General features: G+C 38.9%; 1 protein-coding gene across 3 annotated transcripts in view; it reads left to right on the top strand.

The window, feature by feature from the left end:
• The window catches only part of lyst (lysosomal trafficking regulator), a 369,211-nt gene that overhangs the window by 234,224 nt on the left and 115,750 nt on the right, over positions 1–19,237 (top strand). For all 3 annotated transcript variants that reach the window (XM_072559529.1, XM_072559520.1, XM_072559538.1), the window contains 4 exons: positions 940–1,130; positions 10,921–11,166; positions 13,328–13,501; positions 18,710–18,862. In XM_072559529.1, coding sequence (XP_072415630.1) covers positions 940–1,130; positions 10,921–11,166; positions 13,328–13,501; positions 18,710–18,862 — 764 coding nt within the window. The remainder of the gene's footprint in view (positions 1–939; positions 1,131–10,920; positions 11,167–13,327; positions 13,502–18,709; positions 18,863–19,237) is intronic.

Genomic DNA, 19,237 nt, shown 5'->3' with positions numbered 1-19,237 from the left:
ACTAGTTACATATTAAAAAAAAAACTCCAGTATGTTTGTCAAACTTCCTCAGTCAAATTATTCATGTTCCACTGACCATGAGCCCCTCATTAGTGTTTTGGGTGAATGGTCTTGTCAGAATGAAAACACAGGATTCATATTTGAATTCCACATTTTAAGTTGCTTTGATAGTGCGAATATAACTTCAGCATATACCATAATACATAGAAGCATTAAATGTTATATTTTAAATAGTCTCTACATAGATTTTTTTACCCATTTAATATTTTCCATGCGACCATGCACAAGGTGTCATGATGGTGTAGTGTTATTATTGCTAGACTACTAATCCAGTGATGTCTGGGGACATGAATTAGAATCCTGCCGCAGCAGGTGGTGGAATTTAGATTACATTTGTTTTTTTAAAAATCTGATGATACCATTGTCAACTGTCAGAAATTTCCATCTGATTCACTCATCTCCTTTTGAGGAAAGTAACTGCCATCCTTGGTCTGGTCTACATGTGACACCAGACCTACAGCAATGTGGTTGACTCTTAACTGCCTTCTGGAAGATTGTTAAATCCTCTGGATAGTTAAGGATGGGCAGAAAATGCAGGAATAGTCAGCAATGCCATATCCAATGAATAAAAAAAGTCTGAACCCTGACTGAGAAATTCCACTCACCCACCAAATTAGTATATTTTAAAATGTTTTCAATGGAATGCATTTGGTCAGTGTTATGGGAGAAAATGTGCAAATTCTTAATGAACCCAACATTGGAACAATAAACTATAAAGTTATATATTTTACTGTCTATACGCTGTTGTCTAATTATGCTAATTGATAAATCTCAATTACATTAAAGCTAAAGTACAGAGCATAATAATTAAGTTTTGTGGATTTAAACTATTTCCTTTCTCTGCAAATATTGATACTCAAATGTGCATTTTTATAACAGGTGCCAAGATCGGGCCGGAAGAAGCCTATTATTTATATGTCTGTGGACCTGATGTCACCACCATCATGCCCTGTAAATATGGCAAATTGCAAGCGAATTACTCGAAGTATGTTACCCTGGAGATTCTACAATGTGATCAGATTAGTGATTTTTTCATGAAATATAAAGAAGTGGACACTAGCCTTTTGGTGGTGAGTAGAATAGTCCTAACTGATTTGCTTAAATCCAGTGCCGAATGATATGCTAAATGTACAATTATTGGTTTGACTATTAGTTAAAATAAATGCCACCTTTCAAAATAATTTTTTCAATGCAGTGAGTTATGATCTTTAATGCACTGCTTGAAAGGGTGATGGGAGGCAAATTCCAGGGAATTAAGTATGTACTTGAAAATGAAAATGTTGCAGGCTGATGGGGAAGGGGCAGTTGAATTAACAGGACAGTTTTGTTTTAAGCAAAGGGTTTGCACAGGAAAAATATGCCAAATAGCCATCGTCTCTGCTCCAATTCAGAGGTTACTTTACCTAACTAGGTAAGGAGGTTTAGCTCGACATTGCTAATAATTCAGTTAGTTGAATTGGTTACCTCTGCAGACCCAGTATGTCCCAGGTTCTAACCATATTGTATGCTCTGTTAGGTGTTCTCCTTTGTGATGTCCAAATTGACACACTGTCTTCGAGGCATGGAGGGAGAAACTAACTGAGATAACTGTTGATTGCACCTTACAACTTCCTTTGGAAATATATAGAAATGTACAATACAAATAGGCCATTCAAATCTATAAATCTGTGCTAGTGTTTATGTTGCATGTGAGCGCCTTTCACCTTGCAACATATTCTTCTTCTCCTTTCTTCCTCGTGTATTGATTTAACTTCCCATTCAATGAATTTGTTGTTTGCCTCAACAATCTTGTGGTAACACACTTTCTAATTCATGTTTAGTTGTGATTTTCTTTTCCCCTACTCTTCTTAACTTTTGAACAGCTGCTCAAAAGTTATCTAGCTATACTCAGAGCTTCTGTTGGAGCCACAAATTTGATTGAGGCTGCAGACTGGTATCCTAGCAGTAGACTTGATTTTCTATGAGTAGTTCAAGTTTTGATTGTGGCCTTTGTGTAAATGGGTTACAGTTGAGTTTCAAATAACATACCTTAGAAAACCCCTTAGTATGTTACTTAAAGAGAAAAGAGAATTGGTGATGGAAGGCAAAATTCATAATCTTGTAACATTGTGATCTGAGCTTAATTTCACCACTAGAGGGTGCACTAAAATGACTACAAAGTCTCTCAATCCAGTTAATGTTGATATTTTGGTACCTGCTTATATGTGTGTCATTTGACATACCATCTGTGAGTACACCATGCTTGAGAGTAACAAATTACTTTGAAACTATTGTTCTCAAAACTTCCAAGTACTGGAATATCCCTCACCCCAGCCAGAGTTTTTGGTAGACTAATTGATCGAGCTTGATTTTGTGGTTACTTAATAACTCCATTATTATTGTGCTAATTAACTACCAAGATGTTAGAAACCAAACTAGTCAGACCTTGGAACTTGGCCATTAAATGGCTTGCTCGACCTCCCTGCCAAACACACTTAATGCTGTCTCTGCATATGCATTAATGAAACTAGTAAATAATTTCTGCTTCCTCCTGAGGATTTTGATGTGCCAGTTTTTAGTCAATGCAATTAATTTGATATCAAACATTACTGAAAGCACTTGATACTGAAAAAGATATTCAACCTGATAACATTCTGCCAATAATACTGAAGACCTGTGCTCCAGAATTGATGTATCTGTAGCCAAGCTGATCCAATACAGCTACAACACTGCTTTGTTCCTGACAATGTGGAAAATTTCCCAGGTGTGGATATTTTAATCTGTTCTGACATTTTATGAGCCAGCAGTGTAAGAGATGGAACTCTAACTCAGGCCCTTTGGTAGGGGTATTGCCAGTGAACCACAAAAGCCTGAATTGCATGGGTATATCCTGTCTGCAAAATTTAGGACAAATCCAATCAGGCCAATAACCATCCCATCAGTCTGCTTTTGACCGTCAGTGCAATCAAGTGAAACCATTTTTGAATGCAGTAGGAAGTCATTTGGTTCACTAATGTCCTTTTGGGAAGGAAATCTGCTATCCTCAGCTGGTCGAGTCTATATGTGAATCCGCACAGCAATATGATTGGCTCTGGAGTTGCCTAGCAAGCCATTCGGTTATATCAAACTGCTTTAGAAAAGTTTTGAAACTGTGCAGACAACCAGGCATTGACCTAGGAATTGGAAATGACAACAGCAAATCCCTTGATCCTCAAAGCCTGCCATATTAACATCTTGGGCTTATGTCAAATTTGGAGGAATTATCAGAAAAGTAATAGACAGTTATAGTTATCTTGTAAGTTATCTTCATAGGCAATGACTCAGAAATCAGCAAAGCCATCCTCAACATTAATTCCAGGTGCATGATGTTTCATGGTATCAGAACGTGTGCAAGGAAGCCTTCAGATTATCACCTACCTCCATCTTATCTTCTCTCCTTTAGTATCCCTCACCAAAAGTAGCTTAGTAGCTACAGGAGTTTGATATCATCAGTAACATATCCTTTTGACTGTTCGCAAAAAGCAAAATATGAATTGTACTTAACCAATTGCATTTGAGAAGCTCACAACACATTGTCCGATGCTAGTTGTGACTTGGCAAGTGGATATCATTTGGATAAACTAGTGTCCACAAAGAGTTACACTAGCAACCAATTTAGAATGGTCAGTCAGACTCACATTGTAGTGCACTTGTATGGATTGGAAGTTACATTTATTAATACATAGCACTGTTCTTTGGAGACAAAGAACATGTACGTGCATTAAACCTGTTTCAACTTTTTAAAAAAAAGGTGACGTCTGTTCAGTTCTCTAATTCTGATCGGTCAGAGTACAATCTGACTGCTTTCAAATTTAAACAAGTGCTAAGATATTGTGATACTGTTTCTTTAACAAGGTTATGTTGTCCTTGTTTTTGTTTCAGAGAGGTCATAAAAGATACAGACTCCAAAAAGTCTCAGGCAACTGTCTGTGTGGAGTTGCATATTCTCCCATGTCTGAGTGGGTTTCCTTCGGGTGCTCCAGTTTCCTCCCACAATCCAAAGATGTGCAGGTTAGGTAAACTGACCATGCTAAATTGCCCTTAGTGTCTAGGGATGGGTGAGTTAGGTGCATTAGTCAGGGGTAATGGGTTTGGGTGGGAGACTCTTCGGAGGGTCAATGTGGGCTTATTGGGCTGAAGGGCCCGATTCCACATTATAGGGATTCTAACAAGTCTAAGCTGAAGGGTTTTAGGGCCAATTTAATGATAGGCTAACAGATACTGCCTCAGGAAAAAGGCTTTCAAGATTTTTTTAAAAACTTGGATAATGAAAGGGGAGTGGCCAGTTCTCCCAGCTCACCTTTACTCTGGTTTACTTTGGTAGAGTTTTGTTCTGAGAGCAGTCAGGCTGGTTTGGAAGCTGTGGGACCCAAAGAAGCAGGTCCATGCTGTTACATTCTCTCTGACATTTCTCCTGAAAAGCTCTGTGTGGTTTGACCAACTGCATCTCTCCTCGAATATCTGTGTTACACCCACTTAAAATAACGAGCAAAGTTAGAATCCGGGCTACTTCCTTGAAATGTTTTGAGGAGGTCTGGCCTGGTCCATAATAGGTTGGAGGCTCGTCCGGGATTTGATCTATAGTTCCAGTTTGGGATTAGGGTTGTTGGAATCGAAAGCAGCGAGTGATAGGTGTTAGTGTCTTTTGTTCTGGGTGTTGAATTCAGTTGATTTAAACAGTACTTAAGGTTTTTGCAGTTACCAAGAGTTTTCTAGGTGTGGAAGAAGTGACTTTGGAGGTTTTGCAAAAGGCAATTAAGGCCAAGCTGCTGGAGTTAGCAGATAAGCTGGAGCTAGAGCAGTCTCCTTCTGTGAGGAAAGGAGAGATAATTATAGCAATAGCTCATAATTTAAATTGCTGGAAACACCATCGGAATCTTTAGAGATGGCAAAAATTTAATTGAAAATTAAGTGACTTGAGTTAGAGGCAAAAGACAAGGAAAGGGCGACAGAAATGAAACAGTTTGAATTGCAATTAAAAGCAGAGGAAACAGAAAAAGAACGAACTGTTTTAGCAGAACAAAGATACAGAGAGGAAGAGAAGAAAGGATGAAAGAGGGAGTTTGAACTTCAGGCATTAGCACTTAGACAGGAAAGTCAGCTTAAAAGAATGGAAATGAAGGCAGAAGATAAGCACAGTGGGGAAGAGAGTAAGGATGAGCAACCCGTGGTAGCCGAAGGCCTGGTGAGAAACCGTTTAAGTATATTCAAGCATTGCCTAAATTTGATGAGAAGGATGTGGAAGCCTTTTTCATCTCATTTGAAAAGATGGCTAAACAAATGCAGTGGCCATGTGGGTTTTGTAGGTAGAGCTAGTGAGGTATTTGCATCACTATCAGAGGAGGGATCTTGAACATATGAGGAGGTGAAGAAAGACATTTTAAATGCATATGAACTTGTGCCAGAAGCCTACAATGTTTCAGGAATTTATGGAAAGACGCTGGTCAAACATACATTGACTTTGAAAGGATCAAACAAAGTAATTTCAATAGGTGGATAAGGACATTAAAAACAGAGCAAACCTATGATGCTCTTAGAGACAATTATTTTGGAAGTATTCAAAAATCCCCTTCCTGTAGCAGTGAGGACTCATGAGGAATCCAGAGAGTTAAAACAGCATGATTAGCAGTTAAAATGGCTGATGATTAAGAGTTGGTCCATAAATCAAAGTTTATTTTCTAAAATCAATCTCAATCCGTGAGGAATGGAAATTGGGGAAAAGAGAAATCCTCACATGGAAAGGGAAAGGTAGATCTCCGTGAAGTTCATAAGGATAATTTACCACAGGATAAAAGGGAAATCCTTGAAGGGGACAACCAGATCAACGGTCACACTTCAAGTCAAATTATTCAAGGAAGTTATGGATAGATTAGGAATGAAACAATTCAAATCTACTGCATAGGGAGCGCTAGAAAGGTGGCATCAGATATTAAAGACCATGTTGTGGGCTATAGTCAAGACTATCCAGATGATTGGGATAAGGGAATTCCATTTGTACTTTATGCAATCAGAGATGCACCAAATGAATCAACCAAATTCAGTCCATTTGAATTAGGTTTTGGGCATGAAGTGAGAAGACCGCTAAAATTGATTAAGGAGAAATTAGTAAGACAGAATTTAGAGATCACATATTTGGACTGTGTGTCAAATTTTTGGGGAACAATTAAATAGAGCGGGGGATTGGCTAGACAGCATTTAAAAGTATCACTGCATACAATGAAACAGGAAGCAGACAAGAAATCAAAAATGTGCAATTTTGCTATCAGGGATAACATTAGTTGTACTTCCAGTGAGAGGCGAACCTATAAAAGTTGAAAGGAAATTGAGTGAGGTGAACTATTTGATAAGGACTGCAGGCAGAAATAAATCTGAGTGTGTCATGTATTTTGACAGGGAAGGAAAGCAAGAAGAGAATGTGTTAATTGTTACAACACAGTGAAGAACCAAGTTCAGATGATTCGGAATTGGACATTCCTCAAACTAAATTGGACAATGAGGAAGTTGTCAAAAATTGGGTTACATTATTGAGTTACCTTACAGAGGAAAATTGAAATGACCTGAAATAATTATTGCTATCACATGGGGAGATGTGTAGAAATAAGCTGGGAGGCACGAACCTAATTATGCATGGTGTAGAGAGAGGGGAAGCTGTTCCGATTAAGCAACATCCTTCTAAGTATAATTCTCTAAAGTTGGCACGGTTTCAAAAGGAGATTGATGCATGCTCCAAGATGATGTAATCAAGGTGAGTTAGTGACTAGAGCTCACCCACAGTAATAGTGCCAAAACCAGATGGTACCCAACAGTTAAGTATGGAATTTCACAAAGTCGATGTAGTTACAAAGACTGATGCGTACCCGATTCCATGTTTGGAAGACTGTGTTGAGAAGGTGGGACAGGCAACTTACATTTCTAAGTTGGACTTGCTCAGAGGATACTGGCATTTACCTTTGTCAGAAAGAGCAAAGGCAATTTTGGCTTTTGTAATGGACTATATCAGTTTAAAGTCATGCCAATTGGTATGAAAATTGTGCCAGCCACATTTCAGAGACTAACCAATAAGGTCATTGCTGGATTACATAACTGTGTCATATATTTAGATGACCTGGTGATCTTTAATCTCATGTGGAAGGAACATTTGCAACATTTATCAGAGTTGTTTGATTGACATTAGAAGCAGGCTTAATGATAATCCTGGCTAAAAGTGAATTTGCCAAAGCCCAAGTCACCTTCCTGGGCCATGTTATTGGACATGGACAAATGACCCCACAGGATGTAAAATCAAAGGTAATTGATACCATCAACAAAAAGAGCAGTATTACGATTTCTGGGATTGAGTGGATTTTATCAAAAATTTGTCGCAAATTTTAGCAGTGTGGCTGCTCCATTCATTGAATTGCTAAATAAAGGCAAGAAGTTTCAGGAGAAAGCAGATTATCAGAAGGCATTTGACAGCCCGAAAGCTGTGTTAACCACTGCCCCAGTATTAGCCACACCAAATAGCCATTCAAGGTGGCTATCAATGCAAGATTTGTGGGTATCGGTTCTATGCTCTTAGAAGATGACGACGAGAAGGCAAAAAGACCTAATGGGTATTTCTCCAGGAAACTGTACATTCATCAGAAATATTCAACAGTTGAGAAGGACACTTTGAGCTTGCTGGTGGTGTTACAACATTTCAGCATTTGTTACCAGTAAAGTATCTGAGACAATCATATACACTGACCATAACCCATTGAAGTTTGTGGAGAAATTTAAGGACAAAAATGCCAGATTGTTTAGATGGAGCTTGTTACAGCCATTCAATTTGTAAATTGTGCATGTGGCATGACAAGAAAATGTGATTGCCAATGCGTTGTCAAGTCTTCATTGAGGAACAGAGGCGTTCGGTGGCAGGAGTGAAACAATATAGTAATGCACGTTTGTATGTTTATTGTTAATGTATTGTATGTGTGTGGTGTAGAGTACCAACAGTTTAAGATTAAGGAATTTTTAAATGAAGCCATCTTTGAATATTGATGATTTTTTTAAGTGGGGTGATGTGACAATGTTCTTCCTTTCACAAGGTTATGTTGTCCTTTGGTTCTTTTTCTCAGAGAGGTCGTAATAAACAGACTCTGAAAAGTCTAAGTCGAAGGGTTTGGGGCCAATTTGATTATAACTAACAGACATTGCCTCAGGAAAAAAGCTTACAAGTTTAATAGAACTTGTACAACGAAGGGGGAGTGGCCAGTTCTCTCAGCTCAGCTTTTCTCTGGTTTGGTTTGATCTAGTTTTTCTCTGAAAGCAGTCTGGCCGTTTGGAAAGCTGCTGGACCCAAAGAAGCAGGTCCATGCTGGTATTCTCTCTCTGATATCTCTCCTGAAAAACCCTGTGATTGATTTTATCTTTTGTGCCAAGGGGTGTTTATGGGCATTGCTGCAAATATTGGAACAGTATCATTAAGTTGAGACGATCTGTTGGGTTTTCAGATAGGTTAAGTTATTCAGTATTCTGTTCTCTTTTTGTTTGTGTTTCATTCCATAATCTTGTAATAAATTCCAGTTTTTAAAACTGTGCTTTGACCAGCTGCATCCCTCCTGGAATATCTGCGTTACAGCTGCTTAAAATGTCGAGCAAAGTTAGAGTCTGGGCTATTTTCTTGAAATGTTTTGAGGAGGTCTGGCTTGGTCCGTGACAAGGAGAAAGTGCGGACTGCAGATGCTGGAGATCAGAGTCGAGAGTGTGCTGTTGGAAAAGCACAGCAGGTCAGGCAGCATCTGAGAAGCAGGAAAATTGACATTTTGGGATTTCTGATGAAGGGCATATGCCTGAAACATCGATTCTCCTGCTCCTCTGATGCTGCCTGACCTGCTGTGCTGGTCCATAACAACTGAAAGACAGAAAGCCTCCTCCTCCCCCTATATTTACAACACAATAAAATTAAAACATTCAATGACCTTCAAATTGATCCCAATGGTTCCTAACCAGACTTTGTGAATAACTGATACTAGACACCATGTATATAACTTAAACAAAATGATTAGTAATTTATTATTAATATTGTAACTTCCACAGAGCAAAGTTAACAACTAGGCAATCTAATTTTCTCTTTGATCTAAACCCAATCTTCATTGATTCTCACCCCTTCATTGTTTTTCAGTTAAGGGATAGATTGAAGGAAATGTAATTGGCTAGTTCATTTAAGCAGTGGTCACAATTCATAATATTGCAAGCAAATGGAATTCTATCTTGCTTGGTTTCTGAAGATATTGGTCAATGCATATAGCTTTGAGTAGGCACCAAGGAATATTAGAGAGGTAAAAACAATGACTGCAGATGCTGGAAATCAGATTCTGGATTAGTGGTGCTGGAAGAGCACAGCAGTTCAGGCAACATCCAAATAGCTTCGAAATCAGTGTTTCGGGCAAAAGCCCTTCATCAGGAATGAAGGGCTTTTGCCCGAAACGTCGATTTCAAAGCTACTTGGATGCTGCCTGAACTGCTGTGCTCTTCCAGCACCACTAATCCAGAACCAAGGAATATTAACTTAGTACTTATATCTGAGATTCTATTGTCCAAACTTTCAAAAAGCTGAAAATGGGAGGATAATTGTATATAAAAACTAGAGAGCGATCAAGTCTCCTTCCCACCTTTTGGTAGCTACAATCCTTCTTCCACAGTTCAATAAGAGTTCAACTGTTGGCTTCTTTTTGCTCAACTAGTGGACACCTGTTTCCCTGTGAGTATCCAATTAATATCCAAACATCTGTCATCTGTTTGAGCACAGTGTATCTCAGGGACTGAACTGTCCAGAGCATTCTTTGAACATGAATCAACGTGCAATTAACTTCCACGCCTGACCTCATAGATATCAGTTTGTTTGTTCTGTTCTTTGTTTTAAATCAAGCTCCTACTTTGAGAATACTCCGTTCACAGCTCCAAATCAAAAATAATAAATAAAAATTGCATATCCATATTGGTACTGCCCCTTTTATTCTGTGAACAGAAGTTTGCTCAAATACCTGTCGTGGTACTGTATCAAATGCCTTTTGGAGTTAACCCTCATTGGCTTTCTCTATCATTTGTTCAAAAGATTCTGGTTAGATTAGATTCCCTACAGTGCAGAAACAGGCCCTGCGGCCCAACTAGTCCACACCAACCCTCCGAAGAGTAACCCACCCAGACCCATTTCCCTCTGACTAACGCACCTAGCACTCTGGACAATTTATCACGGCCAATTCACCTAACCTCCACATCTTTGGACTGTAGGAGGAAACCAGAGCACCCAGACACTGGGAGAATGTGCAAACTCCACACAGACAGTCGCCTGAGGCTGGAATCGAATGTGGGACCCTGGTGCTGTGAGGCAGAGTGCTAACCACTGAGCCACCGTGTTGCGGTTAAACATTAATGTCCCTTAACACCTGTTTCTGTCCATGTGGTTTTTAGTTTTGACCCAAATTATTGTATCTTGGATTCCCCATCACTGAGGTTAAAGGATTTATAAGTGTAGGATTTATCTGTAAACCCTTTTTTCTAAAATAATGTGCTAGTGTTTGCAATTCTCCAGTCCTTTTTCTCTTCCATGTGATCAAGTTATACTCTGTGACGCTGGAATTCCCACACTCGTTTCCCTTACCATCCTTGGATGCAACTCATCTGGTCCTGGTGTCTTATGAATTGTAACTACAAACAGTTTATCCTGCATCATTATCTTTTCAATTTTAACCCCTTCCAGTATCAGAATTGGTTGATACATGTAAATCAATGTACAATGTGTGAACTATCATTGTTACTGCCATTCATAAAATCAATGTTAATGGGTTTTAAACAAGAGTTTGTTTCCTTTTTATTTTGTAGGATAGTCTTTCTGTTGTTTACAATCCAAGATGTCCTGCTCAATATACAATCTACGAGCCAGTTATTCGACTCAAGGGCCAAACGCGAACTATCTCATCACAAAGGCCATTTAGCTTGAAGAATATCCAAAGCAATGTAATGAAACCTCAGCAGCTAAAGAACTTGCAGCCTTTGGAGCATCAAGACCTTCAGCGTGTCCTGCATAAAATTGGAGGAATTGGTGTGTTCATCTTTCTCTTTGCCAGGGTAAGAGATAGTCATTTTTGAGTTACTTAGCAATAGACGCTTCTCATGAACACCTTAGCAGCGCAATGATCCAAACATTACCCATTTTTGAAATGAGCCAGCTCCTGATTAGTAGATAGTTAATTGGTTTCAGATGAAATCACTGCAAAAATTAAGAGTTACATTTGGCTCGGATGAAGGCCTTTTTGGGAAGTAGTGGTATTGTCCGTACCTTGGACCAATAGACCTGTGTTCATGTCCCACCCGCACCAAAGATGTGTAATAACATTGTTAAAAAGGCTGATTAGAAAAGTAGGGTAGCCCTCTTGGGTGCAGTGGTAATGTCCCTACCCTTGGACTGGGACTCAACTTCAAGTTCCACCTACTCTAGAGGTATGTAATAACGTCTCTGTACAGTTAGATTAGAAAAATATATTCAAAAAAACAGAAATACATTTTGGTTTTTCGTGGGGCCCTCTTGTGGCACAATGGTAGCATCCCTATATGTGGACTGGGAGGCCCGGGTTGTAGTCTCATCTGATACAAAGTTGTGTAATCACATCTCTGAAAAGGTTTGAAAAAAATAGTTTGCAATTTGGTTTAGCATTAAAAAGGAATAAAACAAACAATGTGGCTCGGGGGCTATTGTGATGTAGTGACAGTGTTCTACCTTGAGGTCTGAAGGTCCAGGTTCAAGTCCTCTTCAGCAGGTTTATTAAAAGTATCTACAAAGTAGAAGACTGATGCTCTGTATGTAAATTGAACAGTGGGAAACAAGGATGTTTCAGTGGTGGTAGTTAATAGGCGAAAATTGCCATGGGTGATTTGGTGGTGGAAAAAGCCATCCAGTTTTGTGTGATAGCACTTCTGGATATAAAAAAAAACTTTGGCTCATAGGGCTCTTTTGATGCAATGGTTGTGTCCTTACCTCTGAGCTAGGGCACTCAGGTACAAGTTCAAGTTCCACCTGCTCCAGAGATGTTTGATTGAGCACCTTGACGCTCGCAAGGGAAACCCAGGGTTTCAACTTTTGAATGCTGTCCTCTCTACCAGTGGGTCAGAAAAGAGTTTGGTTCAGTTGGACAAGTGGAACAACACAAATTTGTAACATTTTGCAGCAGACAGGGACGATTTTGTCCAGTGAGCCTGTGACAGTCCATCCCATTCTCTGATGTTTTGATCTGAGGATGGAAAGTTGGGAGCTTGCAATGTTCAGGTTTGTTCTGTGCACAAGCAAGACGTGTAAAGCTGTTATAAGGTGTCAGTGAAAAATGTGGGCAGGTGTTGCATGAGCAATGATGAAACTGGCTATCAGATGGATAGTGATCTCTCTTTTTTGACACTTAATGTGCATATTTATTAAGTATTTGATTGGAAAGACCCATATATATTTGCGTTCTTGCAGATTAATTTGGTAGCTATAAATTTGTGGCATGCTTACGTATGAACAAGCTGTCTGCATCTGTTCAAGTATCATGTGATATTTGGGTTAAAGGAAACAATGCAAAAGGTGCAGCACAGAAATTTCATTCCACTTTTATGTGCTTTAATTTTCAGTTATACCACACCAAGTACCACATTAAGCTGACTTTTTCCCATTTGCCACGGGGTGTAAATGATTCTAGATTGGATTCAGGTAATGGATCTGGCAAGGTTAGATATAATCCTTAGTCATAAAGGGGTCAAAGGATATGGGGAGAAAATGGGAACAGAGTGCTGAGTTGGATGATCAGCCATGTCCATATTGAATGGCAGAACAGGCTTGAAGGATGAAATGGCCTAGTCCTGTTACTTTTCGTGTTTCTGTGTCATACACTGATTTCACCCACTGGGAGCTGGATCTAGTTCAAGCCCAGACACGGGGGACCTTTGGGATGAGGCACAGACCAAACTTTGACAATTTTCAGAAGGCTATTTGAGCCTTACTTGTCATTGCAAGCAAGCTTGTTGTATGTATGTGACTCTACACATGCATCCATTTTGCATGGCACTTTGATACCAGAATTCAGCACAACTAGTGTCTCAAAAACTAAATATTGAGCCCATCTGACTGATTAAGATTTTGTTACTTGAGGACAGAAAAGTATTGACTTTTACTTTTGCCAATTAAATATTGTATGCATTCAGATCAATAATTGTCTTTTTTTCTATTTGGAAGATTAATTACTTTCTTCTTCTCCAGTCTGTAGAGATTAGTAACTGTGAAAGGACCCAAGCTCTAGCATTGAAAATTGTACTTACTTTGACCAAGTTTAACCAGCAAAGAGTCCAAGAAATGGAGAGCTGTCATGGCTATGCTATGATTCACCAAGTACTCATAAAAATGAAATGTGTTGTAGGTTTCCATATCTTAAAGGTGAGTAATATTTTCTATATCTAGTCTCTTCCCTGTGATTAGTTAATCATTTGTTTCATTAAAATGTTGCTGAATTTCATGCGAAGTCTGGTAATGATGCACATTTTGCCTATGTTATTATGAAGGCTCAGTCCATTAACTTGCATGTGTTCCCTTGAAGGATTTTGCAGTTCATTTTACCTTTAAGATCTAAGTCAGTTGCAATTATAGGCTGCATTGAGAGAGCAAATCTAAAGGTAAACCTGATTAGTTTCAAGACCCATTCCAAATACAAGCATGTTTTCACAATGTGTAGAGATTTTAAGTTTGTTGTGTGGAGTAGGAAAGAATAATATAAAGTGATTTCTGGTTCATTTACTCGGGTTTCTGATTGACTTTGCACGCCTCTTTTGCTCTTCCTTTACCAAAGTTATCTTTCCGTTTTTGGTCTTCATGTGCCGAATCACGAAGAATCGTTGCTTATTAACTCTTGCAAGTCGCTGCCTCCTGTGTGTCATCAGAGATGTCCTGAACTTGAATTGGCTTGCTAAACATGAACAACACACAATCAGTCTTATATTGACTATACTGTATATACCCAATCCTAACTGATGTATTTAAAAATGGTTGTCATGTTACTGATTTTCTTCCTACTATCTCCTGATTTCTTCCTTCAAAATTTCAGTCACTTCCCATGAATGACAGCTTGTCTCTTTCAGCTTGCTAACTTTGTAGATTTCTACCAAGATAATATGGCATGAGTACAGGAATTTATGCATCTGCTTGAAGTATGTAATGTCTCTCCTCATCATTGTATATCATGCCAAATGTCCCAACTGATGCATCAAAGTAATCTCCAAAACCTAGTAATATCCTCTTAACTATAACAATAATGTTTGATGCCACAAAAAGCTGCTGTGTTAAAACTGTGGCTTCTGAGTATAGCAAAGAGAAAGCAACATAAACCTTGAAACAGCTATTCAAAATTAATAGTTAGAAAACTAAATTATTTTAAAACACGCTGTGTTGTTGAAAAGCGGGCATTGTATCTGAAAGCCTTTTCACATTTTGTTAGCTTAAATTTACATTGGCGTGAGCCCAGAAAACAACCATAAATCCATGGCCTCTTAATGTGGACCATTTGGCTATTCTTCCTTCCAGAAATTGTTTACAACTAATCACAATTGAGCAGAATTTCTCAATCAAGTCAGAATTATTGATAATTAAATCAACGTTCTGTACTACTTGTGAGAAGTGAATATGACTGAGTACACTACTTATCGTGTGTTGATCAGTCTCTCTGCTTTATCTCTCTTGTCTGCCTATCTCTTTCCAGCCTTCAATGTCATCATGTCTTTCTTTAGATAAGATGGCCAAAATTGTTCGCAGTATTCCAGGTGTGCTTTGTACAGTTTTACAAAGAACTCGTCTTCCTACCTCTCCCCAACTCTCCTTATTTTTAAACTCCACTCCCTGTGAAATACAAGCCAACAGTCTATTTATCTTCCCTGATACCTGTTCAAATACTAGGTTGTTGAGATTCATGCACAAAGACCTCCAAATCACTCTGTTGCAGGGTTCTGCAGTGTTTCATTATTTACTATTATTCTGCAGACTTCTATTTTGCCTGTCAAAGTGCACAACTTCTCATTTTCACACATTTATATTCCATCTGTGAAGTTTTCAACCACCAACCTGTGTGTATCCCTTTATAGATTATTTGTGTCATCCTTATTACTTGACTTCCCACCTATTTTTACAACATTCCCAAATTTGATGATACAGGTCAGAAGTCCATTATACATACATCCAAAAACTGAAGATCCAAAATTCTAAGATCTTTTCAGAATTTTGCCCAGACAGACCTGTCAACATGGCAAGAGTGGGTACTGCAGATGCTGGAGATTGGAGTCAAGATTAAAGTGGTGCTGGAAAGCACAGCAGGTCAGGTAGCATCTGAGGAGTAGGAAAATCGACGTTTCGGGCAAAAGCCCTTCAGGAATGTCAATATGCTGTTTTCTGGGAAGAAAATATTGCTTGGTCCAAAATGGCCTAAAAGTGAAGGGTTTTTTCCCCAAAGGACCTGGACCTGATTATTATGAATCCAAAAACTGAAAATATCCTTTGTCCAAACCAGTTGGCCCCAAAGTTTTCAGATAAAGAATTCCTGACCTGTAATACCTTCAGTTCTGACACCTAGGTCGTGTTGCTTTCCTGACAACCTTTCCAACTCTCTCTACTGGTTAGCTAATCCTGTATCTCTGCTAATATACTAGCCACAACTAGTATCCGTTCTTAACCAGCCTCATGTGTGATACCTTATTAAATGCCTTTTGAAAATACAAATCTATTACATCATTACTACCCCTTTTATCTAACCTGCTTCTTACCTCCGTAATCAGCTATTTTTACCAGTGATAGATGTAAAGCCAATTGGCCTATTATTACTGGTTTTATGTTTCCTTTCCTTTTTGATTAAAAATGTTACATTGACAGTTTTTCAATCCTCAAGGATGTTTCCAAAATCTAAAGGTGTTGAAAGTTTACTACCAGTACAGTCACTATCTCTGTAGCTACTTCCTTTAATTCCTTTAATTATCCTAGGATTCACATCTCCCCTGAAGGTTGATGCAAAGTAGTTATTCAACTCTCTGCTCTTACCTGGTTCCCCATTAATTACTTCTCAATCTCATTTTCTGAGGGCCCTTTGTTCACTTTGACCTCTCATTTCCTTTTTTTATGTATTTAGGAAAGTTGTTACATTTTTTAAACACTGAATTAATTTTATCCTTTTTTTTATTGGTAATCTTCTGGTCAATTTTAATACTGCACTAATGCTCTTCTGCTAATTTTTTCCATGTTGCATTTTTTTTTTCTTAGTATTATTATCCTTAACTTTCTTAGTTAATCTGCTTGGTTGATCTCCTTCATAGATTCCTCCTTATTCAGTTGGATATATTTTTATTGAAAATCATGGACTTTTTAAAATGTTTGCCATTGTTCCTTTTTTTTTGCTAATCTCTTTTTTTCCATCCATTCCTGCCAACTGTGTCTTCATCTCTTATTTACATTTCTGACACCAGTTTCTCACACTCAAACTGAATGTGTGGTCTCTGTTTCCTTGGGTAATCTTTTAGTCTGATGTTCTGTATTAAACCTGCATCGTTGCATATTACCAAATCCAAAATTGAGAGATTGGGTTCACAACATTTTCCAGGAAACTGTCCTGAACAGTCTGTATGAATTCTTTCTCTATCTGGCTGCCTTTGCCAATTTGATTTTCCCAATCTATGTGAAAGTTAAAGTCACCCACGGCTAATAGTTTCTGGTTTGTACATGCTTTGATTCTCTCTCTCTGTCCCTCCCTCTAGCCCCTGATGTATCACCCCCACTTGTGCTCTCCTCCCATCTTGCTGATGATCCCCAACTTCATTTGCTGTCATTCTCTCTCTCTGTCTGTCTGTGTGTGTCTCTCTCTCTTTGTCCCAAACTTCCACCCCCCCCCCCCCCCCCCCCCCCCCCCCCCCCCCGCTTCCCCTATTTGCTCGCTCTTCTCCCCAACTCTCCCCATTGAACAGTACAGCGCAGAAATTGGCCCTCTGGCCCACCATGTCTGCCAACCATAGTGCCTTTTCGACTAATAACACCATAAATAAAGGAGCGGAAGTGGCCATTTGGTCCTTCGAGTCTGCTCTGCTATGCATTTGCAGCTAATATGTTCCTCAGCCCTGTTATCCTGCTTTACCTTCTGCTGTACCCCTTGATATCCTTAACTAATCAAGAATCTCTTTATCTCTGTCTTAAATATACAATGACTTGGCCTCCATGACCCTCTGTGGTGATGAGTTCCACAGATTATCACCCTCTGGCTACAGAAATTCCTCTTTATCTCAGTTCTAATAGGTCATCCCTTCACTCTAAGGCTTGTGCCTTTTTGCTCCTGGTCTGTCCTCCGAGTGGAAACATCATTTCCACAACCACCTCTATTCAGGCCTCTCGCAATGTGTAACTTTCAATTAGGATCCCCACACACCCCAAACTTCTGAACTCCATTGAGTACAGATCCAAAGTTCTCAACCACTCCTTATGTGTTAAGCCCTTCATTCTTGAGATCATTCTTGTAAACCACCTCTGGATCCCCTATAAGGCCAGCACACCCTTCCTTAAATGCAGGACTCAAACTGCTCGCAGTATTCTAAATGTGGTCTGACTGGAGCCTTTTACAACCTCAGCAATACATCTGCGCTCTTGCATTCTACCCTCCTGAAATGAATGATAACATTATATTTCTGTTTCTAATTGCCAACTGAAGCTGCACATTAACCTTAAAGTCCTAAACAAAGACTCTCAAGTCACTTTGTGCTTCAGATTTCCAAAGCCTTTCCTTATGTAGAAAGTTATCTATGATTCTGTTCTTTCTACCAAGGTGCATCATCTCACACTTTCCCACATTGTATTCTATCTGCCACTTCTTTGCTGATTCTCCCAGACTGTTGAAGTTCTTTGGCAGCTTCCTTGCCTTCTCCCCACCTTGCCCCTTTGCTTTCCCCCCTCTCTCCCTCCCTTGCCCTAAAGATTCATTTTTGACCCAAGATATACTGATTGATTGCCATTTTAATACTATTATAAGACATAGGTCATAATAGAAACAAATTAAGTTCTGTGTTATTTAATTGAAATGCGGAAAGATAGAACAAGGGGAAGAGTTTGAGAATAACTAAGTTGACAAGGCATGCTTGATGCACAGAGGGAGGGAGATGTGAAATGTAAATTTTAAACACAGCAATCAAGAGGCAGTTGAAAAAAACATGACAAATTCATTGCGAAGCAAGGCAATTTACCTTCCCAAAGCTTTGTACAGGCAGCAACCAGCATCTGCAATGCTCATACTATGGAGACAGGACTCTCCTGGAACCAAGTATGTTCTGAAATTACTTTGACCACTAAAAAATGCCTAGGTGATTTTAATGTATTACTAATCCCATGATGCCATTCCTTTCTCCTGTAAGTGCTTGATGGAAGTTTTATATGTCCATTTTGAGAATAAAGGAAACAGTGGTCATCTGTTTTAGCATATGGCCCTTAAAATGTTTCATAACATCTATATTTTTAAACTTGCTCTGCTGTCTTGTGTAGGGAATGTTTAATTTTATATGCTGCTAGTTGTGGTCATATACAGACAGATGTATATCGAATTGCTGACTTTATGCTTTTAAAACTGTATTTCAGGCTTTACTTGATGGATGCTGCAGTGCTCCAATTCTTAAATTAAACGAGTCCACAGGGCAATTCGAAATTGATACAGAATCAATTGCTGTGATCCAGGACGTGAAACTGCTGTCTGAATTGTTATTGGATTGGAAGATCTGGTCTAAAGCGCAGGTTTTTATCCCTCCTGCTGTTCGGATTTTTATTTGTTTCTATCACTATTAAGTACTGAATTGGACAGAGGACTCCCTAATTTGAAAGAACAACAATTGTGAAATGATACTGTCAACAAGTGGAGGAAAGTCCACTTAAGAACTTTAATGGACAAAATTGAGATTGGTTGCTCATTCTGTATAACATGCGGTTATCCAGTTCCTGATGCAGTATTTTTAAGAAAAATTCTCACAACACACCTTTACTGATTTGCTCTCATTTAAACGAAAGTTTTGTTTTGAATGCTTTGGTTGGGTTGTTGTGTACATTAGGTGTCACTTGGTTCTATAGATCAGTGATCCTGAGGGAGGGTAAAATTTTTCATTTTGGTGAGTA

The sequence above is a fragment of the Chiloscyllium punctatum genome, chromosome 3 (genome assembly GCF_047496795.1).
Source record: "Chiloscyllium punctatum isolate Juve2018m chromosome 3, sChiPun1.3, whole genome shotgun sequence".
In the NCBI taxonomy this organism is placed as follows: domain Eukaryota; kingdom Metazoa; phylum Chordata; class Chondrichthyes; order Orectolobiformes; family Hemiscylliidae; genus Chiloscyllium; species Chiloscyllium punctatum.
The sequence above is the reverse complement of the archived record's forward strand: the minus strand, read 5'-3'. Positions and strand labels throughout refer to the sequence as shown.